Here is a 19848-nt window from a genome sequence, read left to right as displayed (position 1 = left end):
GTAGAATATGAAGCTAGAAATTATGTTAAGCAACTTTTGCTAAGCGATTTTGAGTGAAAACGAGTAAAACGACAAAATCGATACAAATACTAAATGTTCATAAGTAAGTGTTAGAGTTGGAATTTGATGTTTCTATAGAAGGGAAAAATGTTCAGCATGCCATAATACATAAGAATAAGGGATGAATTTTAATTTACGAGTTTCAGGGCAAAAGTGTAAATAAGTAAAAGTTTAGGGGCAAAATTGTAATTTTTCCAAAGTTTGAGTTAAGGACTGTTTTGATAAATGTGAGTACTAAATAAGTCAAATGTGTTATTATAGATCAAGAAAGAAGTGGAATCGACCTTGACCGGAGAAAAGGAAAGATTAAAGACTAAATTGCTAATTTTTTATATTGTTGCATCAAAATAAGTTATGTGTAAATAATAGTTATATTTTTATAAATTGTGAATTATATTTGATATGTGAATTAATATTGAATGAGGAATGAAGATTATTCATGAATTATTCAAGTGATAAAGTGTTTAAAATAAAGTGTTAACTGTAAATTCCCGGTTGAACTTAGGAATAGAAGTGGATACAAGTGACATGTCACTAGAGATCAGTGTTACAGTGAGTCTCGGGTCTGGGTGATCTAGCATGTGTTGCAAACACCGACGGCTTGTGTGAGCAGTTCTGTGGACATTTCAGTGTTATTGATCGGTGGTAGCTTTGCTACATATCGGTGGTAACCGGCTACATATCGATGGTAGCTACTGGCTACATATCGCTGGTAGCTTCGGCTACATTTCAGTGGTAACCGGCTACATATCGCTGGTAGCCGGCTACATTTCGATGGTAGCTTGCCACGTGTCGATGGTAGCCGGCTACATATCGATTATGGCACTTATGTGCTAATTCTCTACGTATCCATGTATATTCCGAGTGTTCAACGGGAAATTGACTAAGTGTAATTGAATAATGAATATAGGTGTGGAACTGAATTGAATATCGACTGAGAAATGGAAAAGTGAATTTTGAATTGAATTGTGATTGAAAGTGAAAAAGTGAAATTATGAAAGAGTACATTTAGCAACAAAACAGTTTAGATAGCAACAGTTGTGTGACTTTGAAAAATCACCAAAAATGGTGGAAATTGAATTAGAGGCTGAATAATATATTAAATTGAATCTGAATGAGTCTATTTTCACATAAAAGAAACATAGAAAACAAAAGAGTTATATATTTTGAGATATTTGAAGTTTAATTAGACAGAGTCAGAATGAGTTCGGAATCCCCTATTTTTACTTTGGAAAATTGTAAAAAATTGTACAAAAATAATTATGGGATAAAGTTTATATTTTGAGAATTATCAGTGAATCTATTTTTAATAGAAACAAGCGGAAACAATATCCGAATTCTGTACAGTGAGATAATTAAGTTTTAGTGAAGAGAGGTCAAAACTGTCAAACAGTGAAACAGGGGAAACTTTAAAGAATAAACTGTACTATTTGGCTAAACCAAAAATTCTGAAAATTTTATGGTAAGAATATATGTGAATCTAGTTTCGGAGAAAATTTACGGATCTTAATTTTGAGTTTTTAGCTCTGGGTAAAAATAATTTAGTGACTATGACTCGAATAGACAGCTTTGAATATACATGTTAGTGAATAGTGAAATTATAGTTAATGTTGTTTAAATGTGATATACACATTAAGGATGTGGAATGGAGAGGAGGAGGAGGACAATAAAATGTATGAATGAATTGTGTATAAATGGTCATATGCCCGATTTTAATCGGTAAATGTTAAATTGAATGGTAAATACGTATTGGTACTGAAAAACTATTGCGGTTTTGAAAAGCAATTGACCAAATATTTAAGAAATTTAGTCATGATATATATATGTGTATGATAATAATAATAATATATGGATGATTTTATCATTGAGTTTCATTGATTAATTCGGTTTATGTGATGGAAATGTCAAGAACATTTGTCTTTGATATGTGATGATCATAGTTTAAGCTTATATGGGAAAATAAGGTTTCATAGTATGTGAATGTGGTATATTTGGTATATGATTTGGTATGAAGTAAGGCCATGAATGTTTTATGGATTAACTCATGTTGGTAAGTTTGATACATGAATAAATTTTGAACTCGGCCATACTTATAATGCTTACGCTATATGTTTATTCGGCTAACATGTGTAAGTGTTCTAGTAATGCCTCATACCCTATTCCGGCGTTGAATACGGATAAGGGGTGTTACAAAGAGAGAGAGAAAGGAAGAGTATAGAGAGACGATTGAAGAAACAGCCAAAATTCTGCATGCCTTCCCTCTGTCATTACAGTGTATGAAAGTAGGAACCCTAGTCTGTTACAACAGCTGTCAGCTAACAATACGGAAGGAGGAGGCACAAAACGCCCTGTATCATTTAAAGCTAACGCACCATTTTGTCTAGAGGTGCTCATGGGTCGAGCGGCCCGGCCCGGCCCGATGGCCCGCCCGAAATATGGGAGGGTTTGGGTAAAAATATAGGCCCGAAATATGGGCTTGGGAAAAAAACGAGGCCCGTTTAGAAAATGGGCAGACCTCAGCACCACTTTTTTGTTTCGGGCCCTACCGATATAATAAATATATTTATTTTTTAAATTTTTTTAATTTTAAAATATTTTTAAAATACTTTTTTATTATTTTTTAATTTTAAAATATTTTTAAAATATTTTTTTATTTTTAAAATAAATTTTTGGTATTTATTAAAAAATGGGCCGGGCCGGGCTTATATTTTTACCTGGCCAAATTTTTTTATGGGCCCGGCCCAAACCCGACCCGGCCCATGAGCACCTCTAATTTTGTCCCATGCAAAATAACATAAGGTTTACGTAAAATCAGACGTTAAAACAAAAAGAAAACCAGCTAGAATATTATTCCATAACATATCCAGACATTTCTTATTTTATCTTATTCAGATCGTTAGTTGATTTGGTAAGTTCCAGAATGCTCTGAACTTTCTGAATGCCACAGTTGGTTTGTAATCTTCTCTGGCATTTATGGTTGACTATAGTGTGAAGGTCAGAATCATTGGTCATATTTTCCAATCATAATCGAAAGACAAGAATGAGATTTTGGAAAGGAAACTCATTGGATCTTAGTGTCATCAAATATAATACAGTCAATTGATGAACAGTGGAACTTTTCAAGAAGCCTTCTCACTTTTATCTTGATGGATTAGTAAAAAAAAGCAGCTATGCAAGACCATCTATTATTCCACCAACAAAGCTAGCATTCTTTCTTTTTCTTTTTCTTCCCTGGTGTTGTTTACAGTAGATTTTGAATTTCATGTTTATGATATGACTTAATGATATAGACTTGTGGTTGAATTATAACTGTTCTTGTACATCTTTAAGGGATTTGGAAATGCCAAGATTAACTCAAGTTAGCTAGTTTGCTGTATGCTCATGAAGTGTTCTGGAAGTTGCGCTTTTTCTTTTGACCTGTCTACTGCATGATAGAAGAACCATTTAATTAGTACTTAGAAATTTCAGATATAATTTCCTAATTTTTTGGTCCCAGGTTCACAATTCAGTGGACAAATCAAAAGCCAAACCTGCTGTCAGAACGAGTGACATGAACATAACTATAAAGAGTGGACAGCAACAATATTCTTTGACTCATCATGGTAATCAGTCTCCCCACAGTGATCATGTCAAGTCTGACATGCCAAAGACATCTGGGAAGCTTTTGGTTCTCAAACCAGGATGGGAGAATGGGGTCTCATCTCCTACTCATAAAGATGTTGCTAGTCCAACAACAAATATGAACAGCAGAGGTACAACTAGCCAACATGCAGTTGCTCCTGTTACATCTGCTTCCTCTATAAACTCGAAGAACCAAAAGCTATCTGCTGGGGAACGCAAGGCATCTACCTTGAATCCAGTAGCTGGGTTTACTGTGGAAAAGAAACCTTCCTTGGCTCAAACCCAGAACCGGAATGATTTTTTTAATCTCCTGAAAAAGAAGACCTCTATGAACAGTGCTGCTGGTCTCGCAGATTCAGATCCTCAAAATTCATCTTCCACCACAGAGAAATCTGAAGTTTCAAAGGAAGTAGTGACTGCTTCTGCACCTGCTTGTACTAATGAGAATCATACTGCAGCAACTAGCAATGGTGGCACCCGTCATGATGCTAAAAGATTTTCTGATGATGGTGAAAATTATATGACCTCCACTTCTATGGTTTATCCAGATGAAGAAGAGGCTGCATTTCTTCGTTCTCTTGGCTGGGAAGAAAACTCTGGTGAGGATGAAGGCCCTACAAAAGAGGAAATCAATGCATTTTATCAGGAGGTAAATACATCTTTTTTTCCTTTTTGCTGTACTTTCCCGTTATTTATTCAATGAATTTTGTTTGAAGTCAACTTGTTCCCTAGTTTTAGTGTCTCTCTAATGAACCTTTAAGTTTACTGAAAATAATATGGAGTTGATCAATTGATCTTGCTTGGATGGTAAGCATAATGGGATTTTTTTTTAATAACCATTAGATAATTGTGAAGATTTGATATATTGATAATGCCTTTATCTGCAGTCTGATTCCATGGCTAATCATCATCTTTGTCTTGTTTAAAAGCGATGCATTTTGTACAACAGATGCAAATTAAGAGCTCTTTATGAGAATTTTTGTATGGTATTTGTAAAATTCATCTATTCATTTGGTTTTGCAGTACATGAAGTTGAGGCCGTCTCTGAAACTGTGCAGCAGCATGCTGCCAAAGCTGGCTCACACTTTCGCAACTAATTTGGATGGAGCTTCTGAACCAAGCTCATCTGACTCCGTATCTGAAGCCTGCCTTTCTCTGTCCCTACATAGTAAATCCAAAGAAGTTCCAATTTTGATGGCAGATCTTTAGGTTCATTTTCCCTCCTATCACATAGTAAATCCTTTTGATGTCTTCTGTTTGAAAGAAAGCTGAGAAGTTGGGCATGGAAGGGAGTTTGCAAATAGTGCTGTTGGAATCCCTATAATTAAGGATAGAAATCTGATGGTATTGGAATCCCTATAATTAAGGATAGAAATCTATTGTGATCTCTTGTAAATAGAAACTAATCTCGATTCTTCGATTCTTAGGAAATTACGATATCAATTCTCGATTCTTAGGGATTAGGATTTATTTCCTTTAAAATGATTATTTTCTCTTTATAAAGTCGTAAACTAAAGCGGTAGCAATATAATGAATTTTTCCTCCGAGTGTTTTTACATGGCATCGTGGCTTTAGGATTCATTCGATCCTAATTTTTTCTCTAATTTCCTTCTTAAAATTCCTTGGTTTAGTCCTCCAATGGGTGATATCAATGAAATTTTCTCTCAAACCGAGACATCACGATAACTCGAATATCAATCGGGAATCACCAAGGTGAAATTAATTCCTCCACTCTGCGATGATGTTTTTGATGTTCGCTAACAAAACACGACTTGAGACTCTCCATAAGATACTTGGTACTCCCACCACTCATGGATCTCTAGCCATTCAAGGTACCGCCTCAACATTGCTTTTGAATCTAATAATCAATCTCCTTGGATACTCGATTCAGCGCCTCCGATCACATGACGAGTAACTCCACGTTGTTTCAAACCTACACTCCTTGTCATAACAAATCCGAATCCGCATAGTCGATTTCTTCTTACTCACCGTGGTGGAATAGGAGAAGTACAAATGATGAGAGTTTTTCTCTCGATAAAGTCCTACATGTCCCAAACTTGTCCTGTAATTTACTTTCAATTAGTAAACTTACTAAGGATGAAAATGTTCTTGTTGAATTTTCGCAATTGGTTGTGTGATACAGAAGGTAAATCGGGAGGATGATTGGCACTGCTAAAGTTGATGATGGACTATATATTTGGAATAAAAACAAGACACAAGGGGATTGGCTCTATCCACCGCAAAAGAGGACACTATTATGTTATGGCACCGTAGGTTAGGACATCAAACTTTGTGTATTTGAAAAACATCTTCCCTGTTATTTGAAATAAAAGTATTAATTCCTTGAAGTGTGAAATTTGCCAATTATCTAAACATACCCGTGTGCCATACCCATTAAAACCACATATTCATCCCAACCTTTTTCGTTAATCCATAGTGACCTATGGGGAGCCAAATAGAGTGAAAAATATTACAGGGGCTAGATGGTTTATAACATTCATTGATGATCATACTAGGGTCTGTTGGGTCTATCTACTCAAAGAAAAATCTGAAACACCCAAAGTATTCCAAAATTTTCACTCAATGGTTCGAACCCAATTCAACTCTACCATACATACCCTCCGTACTGACAATGGGAGAGAATACTTCAACTCTGTCTTAAGTCCATACCTTTCTGACCAAGGCATTATACACCAAAGCTCTTGTCCTGACACTCCTCAACAAAACGGGATCTCTGAGAGGAAAAATCGTCATCTTCTTGATGTGGCTCGAGCCATAATGTTCACTATGAATGTTCCAAAATACTTGTGGGGAGAAGCTGTCCTTACTGCCTGCTATCTCATAAACCGAATGCCATCAAAGATCCTCAATTTCCAAACACCTCTAAATATTCTTTTAAAGGCCTTCCCTCTATTTCATGTCCCTAATCTTCCAGCCAAAATATTCGGCTGTAAAGCTTTTGTCCATAACCATCAACCAAATCAATCCAAACTTGATCCTCGAGCCCACACCGTATCTTCATTGGATATTCCCTACACAAAAGGCTATAAGTGTTACTCACCAACATTGCGTCAATGTTTATCTCTCGAGATGTTACCTTCTTTGAAAATGAACCATACTTTGCAAAGATCTCATCTTCGGGGAGATTTTAATGAAGATGAGACCTTAATACTCTCCTCATTATACCGCTTTGATCCTACTACTACTATCCTAGATTTAGTTGTTTCCCTATACTGAAGAAGAATTTAACACCGTCCTTCCCAATGACAATACCTCCATCAAGTACAACGACCACTTGATCAAGGAAAACAAGAATCTGAGTTTACTCCCGACGAATCGTTCTCCTGAACCGTCTGGAAGTGCCAATTACATCTCCAACCGAGGACTGCTCAAGGAAGTCCCACCTCCGTCACCATCCATCTATCTTCCAATTGCGATTCGAAAGGGTACAAGGAGTGCACTCAACATCCTATTTCTCGGTTTGTATCCTATGGAAATTTATCTAAGTCTTACAAAGCTTTTGTGACTAATGTTGATTCTGTAAAATTCCAAAAATATAGAAGAGGCTCTTGAATCACCGAGTGGAGACAAGCCGTGATGGAAGAAATGAAGGCCCTCAAAACAATGAAACATGGAAGTCTGGATCGCCTAAAGGGAAAAAAACCGTAGGGTGCAAATGGATTTTCACTACGAAATTTAAACCCGATGGTAGTATTGACCGATACAAAGCTCGACTTGTGGCTAAGGGATTCACCCAAACTTATGGTCTCGACTACAACGAGACGCTTGCACCGATTGCCAAGCTAAACACCATTCGGTCCTGCTATCTCTTCACGCCAACCTTGATTGGCACTTGACTCAATTGGATGTAAAAATACTTTTCTCAACGGGAATTAAATGAGGAGGTGTATATGGATTTCCCACGTGGTTTGAAGAAAACAAGGACCAAGTGTGTAAGTTGAAGAAGTCCTTGTATGGGTGAAACAATCTCCACGGCGTGGTTCACCGATTTGCAAAAGCTATGACTAGCGAAATTACATTCAAGGACAGGCGACCACACCATGTTCTACAAGCACTCGGAAGAGGGTAAATGTCGCATCCTTATCGTTTATGTTGACGATATAATAATAACAGAAATGACTCGGCGAAATTTTGAGATTGAAAAATTTCTTGGTACAGAGTTTGAACTTAAAGACTTGGGGAGTCTTAAATATTTTCTTGGTATGGAGGTAGCAAGGTCGAAAAAGGTATCTTCATTTCCCAAAGGAAATATGTTCTTGATCTCTTGTCGGAAGTTGGTTTCATGGGCAAGAAACCGGTAAAACTCCTATGGAGTTTAACCTCAAATTGGGAACTAATGAGGATGGAGAAGAAATCGACGGGGAGATATCAACGTCTAGTAGGAAGGCTCATCTACCTATCTCACACCCGTCCGGACATAGCCTTGATGTGAGTGTTATTAGCCAAGATATGCATGCCCGAGGAGAAGCACCGAAGTCGCATATAGAATACTAAGATACCTAAAAGGAACTCTGGTAAAGGCACATACTTCAAGAAGACTATCAACCGAGGCGTGGAAGTCTACACTGATGCAGATGGGCAAGTTACATTAATGATAGACGCCTACAAGGCGGCTATTGTAGTTATGTTTGGGGTAATCTCGTGATGTGGAGGAGCAAAAACAATCGTGGTAGCACGCAGCAGTCTGAGAGGCGATATCGAGCACTATCTCATGGTATATGCGAAGGAGTTTGGATACAAAGACTTATGGGAGAACTAAAAGTGCCTTTTACGGACCTATGAAGATGTCTTGTGACAACCAGTGTCATTGTCAAGATAGCACATAATCCATGCATCATGATCGGACCAAACATGTGGAAATAGATCGTCACTTTATAAAAGAAAAAGTACACTCGGGAGAAGTATGCATCATCTACCTACCTACTAGACAACAAGTTGCGGACATGTTAACCAAAAGTTTGAAGCGAAACATGTTTGAAGAACTTAGTGGCAAGTCGGGTTTGATTAACATCTACACTCCAACTTGAGGGGAGTGTTGGAATCCTATAATTAAGGATAGAAATCGATGGTATTGGAATCCTATAATTAAGGATAGAAATCATTGTGATCTCTTGTAAATAGAAACTAATCTCGATTCTTGATTCTTAGGAAATTACGATATCAATTCTCGATTCTTAGGGATTAGGATTTATTTCCTTTAAAATGATTATTTTCTCTTTATAAAGTCAGTAAACTAAAGCGGTAGCAATATAATGTAATTTTTCCTCCGAGTGTTTTTACATGGCATCGTGGCTTTAGGATTCATTCGATCCTAATTTTTTCTCTAATTTCCTTCTTAAAATTCCTTGGTTTAGTCCTCCAATGGGTGATATCAATGAAATTTTCTCTGGCCGAGACATCACAGATAACTCGAATATCAATCGGGGAATCACTCAAGGTGAAATTAATTCCTCCACTACTGCGATGATGTTTTGATGTTCGCTAACAAAACACGACTTGAGACTCTCCATAAGATACTTGGTACTCCCACCACTCATGGATCTCTAGCCATTCAAGGTATCGCCTCAACATTGCTTTTGAATCTAATAATCAATCTCCTTGGATACTCGATTCGGCCCTCCGATCACATGACGAGTAACTCCACGTTGTTTCAAACCTACACTCCTTGTCATAACAAATCCGAATCCGCATAGTAGCGGTTCTTACTCACCGTGGTGGAATAGGAGAAGTACAAATGACAGAGAGTTTTTCTCTCGATAAAGTCCTACATGTCCCAAACTTGTCCTGTAATTTACTTTCAATTAGTAAACTTACTAAGGATGAAAATGTTCTTGTTGAATTTTACGCAATTGGTTGTGTGATACAGAATGTAAATCGGGAGGATGATTGGCACTTGCTAAAGTTGATGATGGACTATATATTTGGAATAAAAAGCGATTACACAAGGGGATTGGCTCTATCCATTGCAAAAGAGGACACTATTATGTTATGGCACCGTAGGTTAGGACATCAAACTTTGTGTATTTGAAAAACATCTTCCCTGTTATTTGAAATAAAAGTATTAATTCCTTGAAGTGTGAAATTTGCCAATTATCTAAACATACCCGTGTGCCATACCCATTAAAACCACATATTCGGTCCCAACCTTTTTCGTTAATCCATAGTGACCTATGGGGAGCCAGTAAGTGAAAAATATTACGGGGCTAGATGGTTTATAACATTCATTGATGATCATACTAGGTGCATTGGGTCTATCTACTCAAAGAAAATCAAACACCCAAAGTATTCCAAAATTTTCACTCAATGGTTCGAACCCAATTCAACTCTACCATACATACCCTCCGTCGACAATGGGAGAGAATACTTCAACTCTGTCTTAAGTCCATACCTTTCGACCAAGGCATTATACACCAAAGCTCTTGTCCGACACTCCTCAACAAAGCGGGATCTCGAGAGGAAAATCGTCATCTTCTTGATGTGGCTCGAGCCATAATGTTCACTATGAATGTTCCAAAATACTTGTGGGAGAAGTCATCCCATCGCCGCTATCTCATAAACCGAATGCCATCAAAGATCCTCAATTTCCAAACACCTCTAAATATTCTTTTAAAGGCCTTCCTCTATTTCATGTCCCTAATCTTCCACCCAAAATATTCTACAGTAAAGCTTTTGTCCATAACCATCAACCAAATCAATCCAAACTTGATCCTCGAGCCCACACCGTATCTTCATTGGATATTCCCTACACAAAAGGCTATAAGTGTTACTCACCAACATTGCGCGAATGTTTATCTCTCGAGATGTTACCTTCTTTGAAAATGAACCATACTTTGCAAGATCTCATCTTGGGGAGATTTTAATGAAGATGAGACCCTTAATACTCTCCTCATTATACCTTTGATCCTACTACTACTATCCTAGATTTAGTTGTTTCCCTATCTGACAAGAATTTAACACCGTCCTTCCCAATGACAATACCTCCACCAAGTACAACAACCACTTGATCAAGGAAAGCAAAGAATCTGAGTTTACTCCGACTAATCGTTCTCCAAACCGATCTGAAGATGCCAATTACATCTCCAACCGAGGACTTACTCAAGCGAAGTCCCACCTCCGTCACCATCCATCTATCTTCCAATTGCGATTCGAAAGGGTACAAGGAGTGCACTCAACATCCTATTTCTCGGTTTGTATCCTATGGAAATTTATCTAAGTCTTACAAAGCTTTTGTGACTAATGTTGATTCTGTAAAAATTCCAAAAATATAGAAGAGGCTCTTGAATCACCGAGTGGAGACAAGCCGTGATGGAAGAAATGAAGGCCTCAAAACAATGAAACATGGGAAGTCTCGGATCCGCCTAAAGGGAAAAAAACCGTAGGGTGCAAATGGATTTTCACTACGAAATTTAAACCCGATGGTCAGTATTGACCGATACAAAGCTCGACTTGTGGCTAAAGGATTCACCCAAACTTATGGTCTCGACTACAACGAGACGTTTGCACCGATTGCCAAGCTAAACACCATTCGGTCCTCGCTATCTCTTCTTGCCAACCTTGATTGGCACTTGACTCAATGGATGTAAAAATACTTTTCTCAACGGGAATTAAATGAGGAGGTGTATATGGATTTCCACCGTGGTTTGAAGAAAACAAGGACCAAGTGTGTAAGTTGAAGAAGTCCTTGTATGGTGAAACAATCTCCACGAGCGTGGTTCAAATTGACGGTAAAAGCTATGACTAGCGAAATTACATTCAGGACAAAGCGAGACCACACCATGTTCTACAAGCACTCGGAAGAGGGTAAATCTTGCATCCTTATCGTTTATGTTGACGATATAATAATAACAGAAATGACTCGGCGAAATTTTGAGATTGAAAAATTTCTTGTACTGAGTTTGAACTTAAAGACTTGGGAGTCTTAAATATTTTCTTGGTATGGAGGTAGCAAGGTCGAAAAAGGTATCTTCATTTCCCAAAGGAAATATGTTCTTGATCTCTGTCGGAAGTTGGTTTCATGGGCAAGAACCAAATAAAACTCCTATGGAGTTTAACCTCAAATTGGGAACTAATGAGGATGGAGAATAAATCGACGGGGAGATATCAACGTCTAGTAGGAAGGCTCATCTACCTATCTCACACCCGTCCGACATAGCCTTGATGTGAGTGTTATTAGCCAAGATATGCATGCCCCGGGAGAAGCACACGAAGTCGCATATAGAATACTAAGATACCTAAAAGGAACTCTGGTAAAGGCACAGACTTCAAGAAGACTATCAACCGAAGCGTGAAGTCTACACCGATGTAGACCGGGCAAGTTCATTAATGATAGACGCCTACAAGCGGCTATTGTAGTTATGTTTGGGGTAATCTCGTGATGTGGAGGAGCAAAAACAATGTGGTAGCACGCAGCGGTCTGAGAGGCGAGTATCGAGCACTATCTCATGGTATATGCGAAGGAGTTTGGATACAAAGACTTATGGGAGAACTAAAAGTGCCTTTTACCGGACCTATGAAGATGTCTTTGTGACAACCAGTGCACACGACATAGCACATAATCACATGCATCATGATCGGACCAAACATGTGGAAATAGATCGTCACTTTATAAAAGAAAAAGTACACTCGGAGAAGTATGCATCATCTACCTACCTACTAGACAACAAGTTGCGACATGTTAACCAAAAGTTTGAGCGAAACATGTTTGAAGAACTTAGTGGCAAGTCGGGTTTGATTAACATCTACACTCCAACTTGAGGGGAGTGTTGGAATCCTATAATTAAGGATAGAAATCGATGGTATTGGAATCCCTATAATTAAGGATAGAAATCATTGTGATCTCTTGTAAATAGAAACTAATCTCGATTCTTGATTCTTAGGAAATTACGATATCAATTCTTGATTCTTAGGGATTAGGATTTATTTCCTTTAAAATGATTATTTTTCTCTTTATAAAGCTGTAAACTAAAGCAGTAGCAATATAACAGAATTTTTCCTCTGAGTGTTTTTACAAGTGCAATAACTCCTGCCCACCTATAACACAGAGAGAATTCTTTGGGTTTCTAAAGGATCTGCAGTGGGGAAGAATAGATGCTGGAAAGTTGCATCTTTTGGGATATATATGGTATTTTGTCCTTTTTGCTTCCTTTCCTTTCCCTAGGATTCAATTTTACAAGAAATAGATTATTGTTGATGTCTTTGGTCAATTTTACAGAGGAAAAAGAATAGGAAATAAGAAAAAGTTAAATATTTAGTTTAGCTCATGTTACATGTTTGTTTATTTTTCATGGTTATCCATCCTTTCATATTCCTTTTAGCAAATTTTTTTATATGAAGGCAAGTAGTTTCACGTGAATAAATGAAGGAAATATTAGTGGGGAGCTCTTTTAAAAGTAGGGTCTACGGCTGATTTTACGCGCAAAGATATGACTACCATGTAAGAGCTTTGGGAACATTAAGTCAAGGGTCAAAATATTGGTTAAATTCTGTGATTAGTCCAAAGTTATGGATTTGATCTCTTTATTTTAATTTGGTCATAATTGTTAAATTTTGCTATTTCTAAAATCTAATGAGATAGACATATTATCATGTGTATATATTTTAAAAATTGAATTAGTAACAATCTTTTATGCCAAAATTTCAAGTTTTGAAAAGTATAAAACTTAAAAACTAATCATAAAATATGAGTTAAATCTACAACTTTGCTCTTGGTATGAGACAAGTGAATTTATTATTTGAATTGGGGTTAAAGTTTTAAAATTCAAAAACATATAAATTAAGATTGACCAATTTAAAAATACAAAGACTAAAATTAATCAAATTATAATACAAAGATCAAAGTCAAACACAACTTTTGTCAATACAGAGCAGAATTTAACCTAAAATATATTCATACTCTTTGTATATTTAATTTTTTTCAAAAATTTAATGATTTAAAAATATAATTCCAATTATTAATGCAATTAAAACTTTTGTCAAATTTAAGTTCATTACAACATTTAAAATCTATATTTTTCCAAATTGTAAAATCTTAGGATTGAGATCTTTATTGTTTTCTCTTTAAAAGATACAATTAGATGTATATCAGGATAGTGAAAATCCAAAATGTTGCTCTTTAACAGGTTTGATCCGAGAATCTTATCCAACATTAAAATACACTAATGATCTTACAATTCCTTGCAATACCTATCTAACTCAGATGCTGCTTTCACTGGTTCATCATCTTTTAACCCATCTATTATCATCATTTACATATAAACATCTACTAATCAATTCATTATTCATTAACTACAGATAATATAAAGATGGAACCGATATACAAATATAACATAATTTATTAACTTATGAAAATATATACAAATATGTAATGTTTTAAACATGATGACCATACCTAAAATTATACGAATCCAATATTAAGACACCAGTTCTCGGATCAAATTTAACATTAGGCTGCAAATTGAGTCTCCTAAGTCCTAGAAATTAAGGTGTGAATACATCAAATGAAGTAGACCCGAATTCAGCATTTTACTTTGTTATGCTAGTATAATAGTAACATAATATAATTTTTACTTCTTTTCCATAGTTCTGACTTAACAACGAGTGAAAATAAAATTACATTTTTATTCAACTTTTCCATATTTTATACCAAGCATACCAATAAAATTTTATCTTTCCACCTACCAAAACAAATAAAGCCTAAAGGTGGCAAATCAAATCGGGAAAGAGGTTGGTATGGCCAATCCAAAACAAAAGAAAAAGGTTTTGTTAAAAGGGGGCATGGATGATTCGACCCTATATAGAACTGGAAATAAAGAAAACAACAAATGGGCTTCAAGTGCCCGTTTCATGGTTGAAAAATCATAAATTTCAAAAGAGCAGGATGAATCTTAGTTTTCACACTCAAGACACTTACTATAGGGTACAAGATTTAAGAAGGTGAAAAATCCTTTCTAATTGCACCATTGATTAATTAAAATGACAGATGATACCTGCACATACTATTGAAGACTCGCTTGTGGTTCCAAGCTACACTGTCTGTTATTCCGAGTGAGAAGTCCAATATATAAGTCCACTGCAGTTGAAGATTCAGATTAACAAAATTATTAGAGTTGGTGATAAAATGTTTAATACATAAATAATGAAATTGAAGAACATCTTAAATACGCCATTTGGTGTATGATTCTCACACAGGCACATAACCACAAGATAGAACATTGATGATGGTCATAATTCTAAATCTGGAATAGCATTTACCTAATTAAGACGAACACACACTGTAAGACACCTGCAGTACCAGTCCACAATGAAGGACCAGATGTCACTAGTGAATCCTGCATCAATAGGCCCACTGAAGCAGCCAGTGAAACAAAGGAGACAACATAAGCAAGGAAAAGCCAGAGCTTCAACCTGTTTCGATGAAGGATTAGCATCCATTAGCCAGAACAAGCAACCAAAAGGGTATTGTAACTCTTCTAAGAAAAGGTAGAGATAAACCACACAACAAACAGATACAAGGATGGTCAGCTGATTCAAATTCCAAACACTTAAAGTTTCCCACTTAAACAATCTTAAATATCACCAATTGTCGAAATTATCAGCAAGTTATATCAGATACAACGCACAAGCAAGACAAGACAAGAGGAAATCAAAAGTAGACCCCATTACTAATTCCCTACAGCTTTAATACATACAAAGTCAAAACCTTTTCCCAAATTCCAAACTCCAATGCCTGATTCTGAAATTGTCATGCAGCTGGAGCACATGCACGGATCAGCTTAGTTACACAAGGGTGAGCTACACACACCATGCTTACTGCATGTTGATAAGCGCATACCATACCATGCTCAGATGATATTATCAATATTTGCAAATTTCTTTACATTACAATGAAATTTTTGAAGTGATTAAGCAAGATGGTTGTTAAGCTTTCATGTAACCTACATGAAATAAGAGGAAGTTTCAAATGGCTTAAGAGCATTTCTTGTGTCTCATAATCAAATTCAGCAGTGACTCGTACAGCATAAACTAGCTCAGGTAAAGGAATAGCTTGAGTGGTTGAAGGATAAGTTGGAAAAATAGATTAAAAGAAAAAAAAAATTTTCAAAAAGCTCGGTCCTAAAACTGCAATGCAACACAGCACAAATTAATAGTTTAAGCCGTAAGTCATACAACACTAGCACATTTACTTTTCGGGCTCCATCAAGTGCCAAGGTTATACAATCAGGGATAAGTCTTAGTCATTCCTTTTCCACCATAGCCCAAAGTTTTTACTCAAGCAACCATAAACGGACATGACAACTTATGTGTTAGGACCAGTTATGCTCCTGTGGAAGAAAAACTAAAATGAAAGACCAGTATGTTCAACAAATTGTCTTAACTCTCACCTATATCAAGGCATGTTTCAGGAAAACAACAACACTATTCAAATCCTATATCATCTCTGTAAGCAAATTGATGTGGTTTTGGGTGAAAAAGCAGCAGCAAATAGGTAGAATTTTGACTGAAAAATGTGTAGAATGAAGTTGGAACTCTAGAAAACTCAGGGTTATGGAAAACCTCTAGGTTCCTTTATTAATTTCAGAGGTAATAATCAGGAAGTTATGACTGTAAAATATTTTACAGCTTATGTATACTAGACTTTCTCGCAAACAAAGTTTTATTCTAGCTCTATATTTAGGCTTAAAGATACTAAATTGTGGATATAGAATAAAAATAACATGTTTTCTTATATTTCAATCCTGCTAACAGTATAATAATAAAAAAGAATCCAACACTTCTAATTACAAGGAAAAAAACTTGTAATTCAGCACTGCCATATGATAATTTTTGAGTTGCAGAAGAATTTCTGTTTGTAAACTGCATGTTAGTTTACAAGACACGTGATTTGCAAATGAATCATCATCACGAACACTTATCCATGTCAATTGTCAACTATGCCTCAAGATTGACTTTAGTGATAACACACATGCAGAAAAGGTGGGTAATAAATACGTTATATACATCCTCTAATTTTTCTTAGGTTTCAAGAACTCAGTTCCTCAATGCCATATAGGCAGCTAAAAGAATTTCCAAGTTCGCAGCACTATCATGCACTGCTTCAGCCACCGTTGAATGAGTGAGCAAGAGGGAGTTCACCATGAGTACACTATATAAAATGATCGTAATGAATACTTCCATATTCATTAATTCTACAAGAAGATTAAGATCCTTAAGTTAGAAGGATCACTTGAAAATTATGCATCCATGCTGTCTAAACTTGAACCTAAAACGTAGGCACTTTACATGCAATAACACTAATTTTGAACGGAACTTCTGGACCTATGTCTGTGCAAATAGTCACCATCATACACAATTAAATATCATTTGCATTAATGTTAAATTTGTTGATACAAAAAGGAATAAATTAATTGAGATGCAAGACTGTTGACGAAATTCTAGTGCTTATCAAGTTTGGATTTCAAAGTGACCGCTACATCATAAGCCTTGATTCTGTAGACAAGGTAAGAACTTCAAGACAAGAAATATTTTTCAATCAGCTAAAATGTACAGAACCATCTCAACTTCACCTCGAAAATATCACAACTCACAACACCATCACCGAGGAACAGGTAAACCCTAAGTAATTAGGTATCTCTCCAATCATGGGAAAAATGATAACGATTTTAGCAAAAAACAGTTAAAGTAAGCAAAATCAAAATCCAATAGAGGATGAAACGCAAATTCCATAAAAAAAAGAAAGAAAATGAACTGAAAAAACAGTGAGAAATTGAAGAAGATAAGAATCAGCAAACCTCCACTCGCCTTCATCATACGGAGAGTAATCAATATCGTCTTTTCTAACACAATTAAACATCAAAGCCGCGATAGACGCAAATATTCCTTAAAATAAAATTCGGCCATGTAAACATCAAAAAAGCAAATAATTAACACGAATAAAAAATATATTAAAAGAAGGAGGAAAGCCATTAGGTGTACCAGGTAAATAGTGGACGAAAGAGATATTAACGGAGCTACAAACGACGGCGTCGACCCAAAACCACCAGCCGGCACCGAATACGGCGCCCGCGACACCGGGACTGAAGATCGCCCACAGCTCGCCTAAATCCATTTGATTGTTTTTTTTTTTCGAAATTAAACCAATTATTGAGAATAAAAATTCCATTTTTCTTCCCTTACCCCTCCCTTTTCAAGTGCAGCCTATTCTCAACTGTTATTTTCCCCGCTCTCTCTCTCTCTCTGCCTCTTCCGTCGCTCCTTCCTCCGAATGCGTACATTAGTGTACATTAGAGATTTTCACAACAATATTGCACCTTTTTCTTTTCAATTATTTATCCATCTGCTCTGTTTCTATAAGCTAGATCTCCCAGTCAATAAACCGATAACGATTAAATTAAAATATATTAAATTATTTATTTTTATAAAATTTATAAACAATACAATAAATAATTTTGAGAAAATTAGAAGAATATACTGATTCCAAAAAAATTAGGGATATAAGTCGAAATTTTAATTATTTAAAGAAATAGATTGATTTTGTAGACGTGGCACATTTGTTACATACAAAATAATTTTGGGTACATCAACTAAATTTTACATATAAAAATGATGATATTTAAAATATTTTATATTTAAAAATAATAATAATAATATTTGATATAATTATTTGATTTTATAATAATAGAAATCATCAAATCTATCATGTTGGTAGAGAAAATAAATATTCACATATAAATAAAGAAAAATATATCAAAAATTAGTTAGTATTTTCAAAAAATAAAATATTTTAGCATAATATATATAATATATATTCTCATTATATAACTCCATATTTATTATTTTGTTTATATCAATAAAATAATTATTAATTAAAAATATTTTAACATAATGAAAGATAGATATATTTTTATTGTACAATTCCATATTTATTATTTTATTTATATAAATAAAAGAATTATTAATTAAATATATAAATTAAAAATAAAATAACTTGAAAGTAACATATTTTTAATTAAAATATTAACAAAAAATTTGAAATAACATGAAACAAAAATAAATGTGTTAGAGATATGAATTGAACTTGAGACTTAAGGAATAAAATAGTAACACTCAACCATCTAACTAAAACAATTGACATTTAAAAAATGCTATGATTATTTTATTAAGTGGATGTCCATTAAGATCAAAATAAGTTTTGATGTACTTTAAATTCAAATAATCATTAGAAGTAGATTTCTGCTACATGTATATTTCTTGTACATATAAATAGAGACTTTAGAGAAGTTTTATAAATATTTTGATTGATCAGTAAAATACGCTCTCTTTTTTTACCGTTACCCCCCCCAAACGGTCCAAAAAAAACTATAAATACCCCCACCCCTTTTTTTTCACAAACTAATCCTCTTTCAAATTTCCTCTCAATTTCCTCTCAATTTGCTCTCAAATTCCTTCCAAATTTCTCTCAAATCCATATTTAATCTCAATTTGCTCTCAAGTTCCTCTTAAATTTCTCTTAAATTCCTATTTTTAAATAATTTAAAAAATATTTTTTTTAATTTTTTTTAAACCATAAAAATATGTACGATTTCAGCAATGACCGGAGAATTGACTCGTCTTGATAAGCAGCACATATCGGTGGAACAAATGAAAATGGTAAGCGTTAAATTTAATTTTAAATATTATTTAAGATTTTTTTATTTATGCATTTTTAGATAATTATTAATTTATTATTTGTTATAAAAGTCTGTAGATCGGATATTGGAATGCAATATCCGAAATATGCATGCTCCTCCATCACCGTTAGTAGAGAACTACCTGCGGGAAGCGGGTTTTTGGCACGTGGCAACGATAGGCCGGGGATGCAAGGTGGACCCGAAACTAATCAGAGCGTTGATCGAGAGGTGGAGACCCGAGACACACACATTCCATCTTCTATATGGAGAGTGCACTATCACTTTGGAAGATGCCAGTCTGCAATTGGGATTGCCGGTGGACGGGTACCCAGTCACCGGGTCTGCCCAATCTAGCAATTGAGGAGCCGTGTGCTACTAGCTTTTGGGCACTATTCCGGAGAAAATAGATGGAGGTAAGATCGAGATGGGCTGGTTACAAGACACATTCTCGGATCCGGATGAAGATTCAACCGAAATAGAA

At 35.4% G+C, this 19848-nt stretch overlaps 1 protein-coding gene across 2 annotated transcripts; it reads right to left on the bottom strand.

The window, feature by feature from the left end:
- Positions 1 to 3106: 3106 nt before the first annotated feature.
- LOC105786146 (uncharacterized) lies at positions 3107 to 18069 on the bottom strand. 2 transcript variants are annotated; one of them, XR_008198670.1, is made up of 6 exons: positions 17674 to 18068; positions 17490 to 17577; positions 14953 to 15105; positions 14688 to 14770; positions 3591 to 4295; positions 3107 to 3484 (listed from the first exon to the last, which is right to left on the bottom strand). XR_008198670.1 is itself a non-coding variant. In XM_012612464.2 (5 exons), exons 1-4 carry the CDS (start codon positions 17858 to 17860, stop codon positions 14737 to 14739), a joined length of 462 nt encoding a protein of 153 aa, XP_012467918.1. In that variant the 5' UTR covers positions 17861 to 18069; the 3' UTR covers positions 3504 to 4295; positions 14688 to 14736. The 2 variants fall into 2 exon arrangements, 1 of the variants encoding a protein (XP_012467918.1); XM_012612464.2 differs by lacking the exon at positions 3107 to 3484 and having other exon boundaries at positions 3504 to 4295; positions 17674 to 18069.
- Positions 18070 to 19848: the final 1779 nt, after the last annotated feature.

The sequence above is a fragment of the Gossypium raimondii genome, chromosome 1 (assembly GCF_025698545.1).
Source record: "Gossypium raimondii isolate GPD5lz chromosome 1, ASM2569854v1, whole genome shotgun sequence".
In the NCBI taxonomy this organism is placed as follows: domain Eukaryota; kingdom Viridiplantae; phylum Streptophyta; class Magnoliopsida; order Malvales; family Malvaceae; genus Gossypium; species Gossypium raimondii.
This window is presented reverse-complemented; position numbering and strand designations above follow the sequence as displayed.

Coding starts and splice junctions, on each gene's coding strand:
- LOC105786146 (XM_012612464.2), bottom strand. CDS start 17,860: ATGGAATTTTTATTCTCAATAATTGGTTTAATTTCGAAAAAAAAAAAC. Junction 17,578..17,673: donor TTTCGTCCACTATTTACCTG/GTACACCTAATG, acceptor TTTTATTTTAAG/GAATATTTGCGTCTATCGCG. Junction 14,771..14,952: donor TGTGTGTTCGTCTTAATTAG/GTAAATGCTATT, acceptor CTTCAACTGCAG/TGGACTTATATATTGGACTT.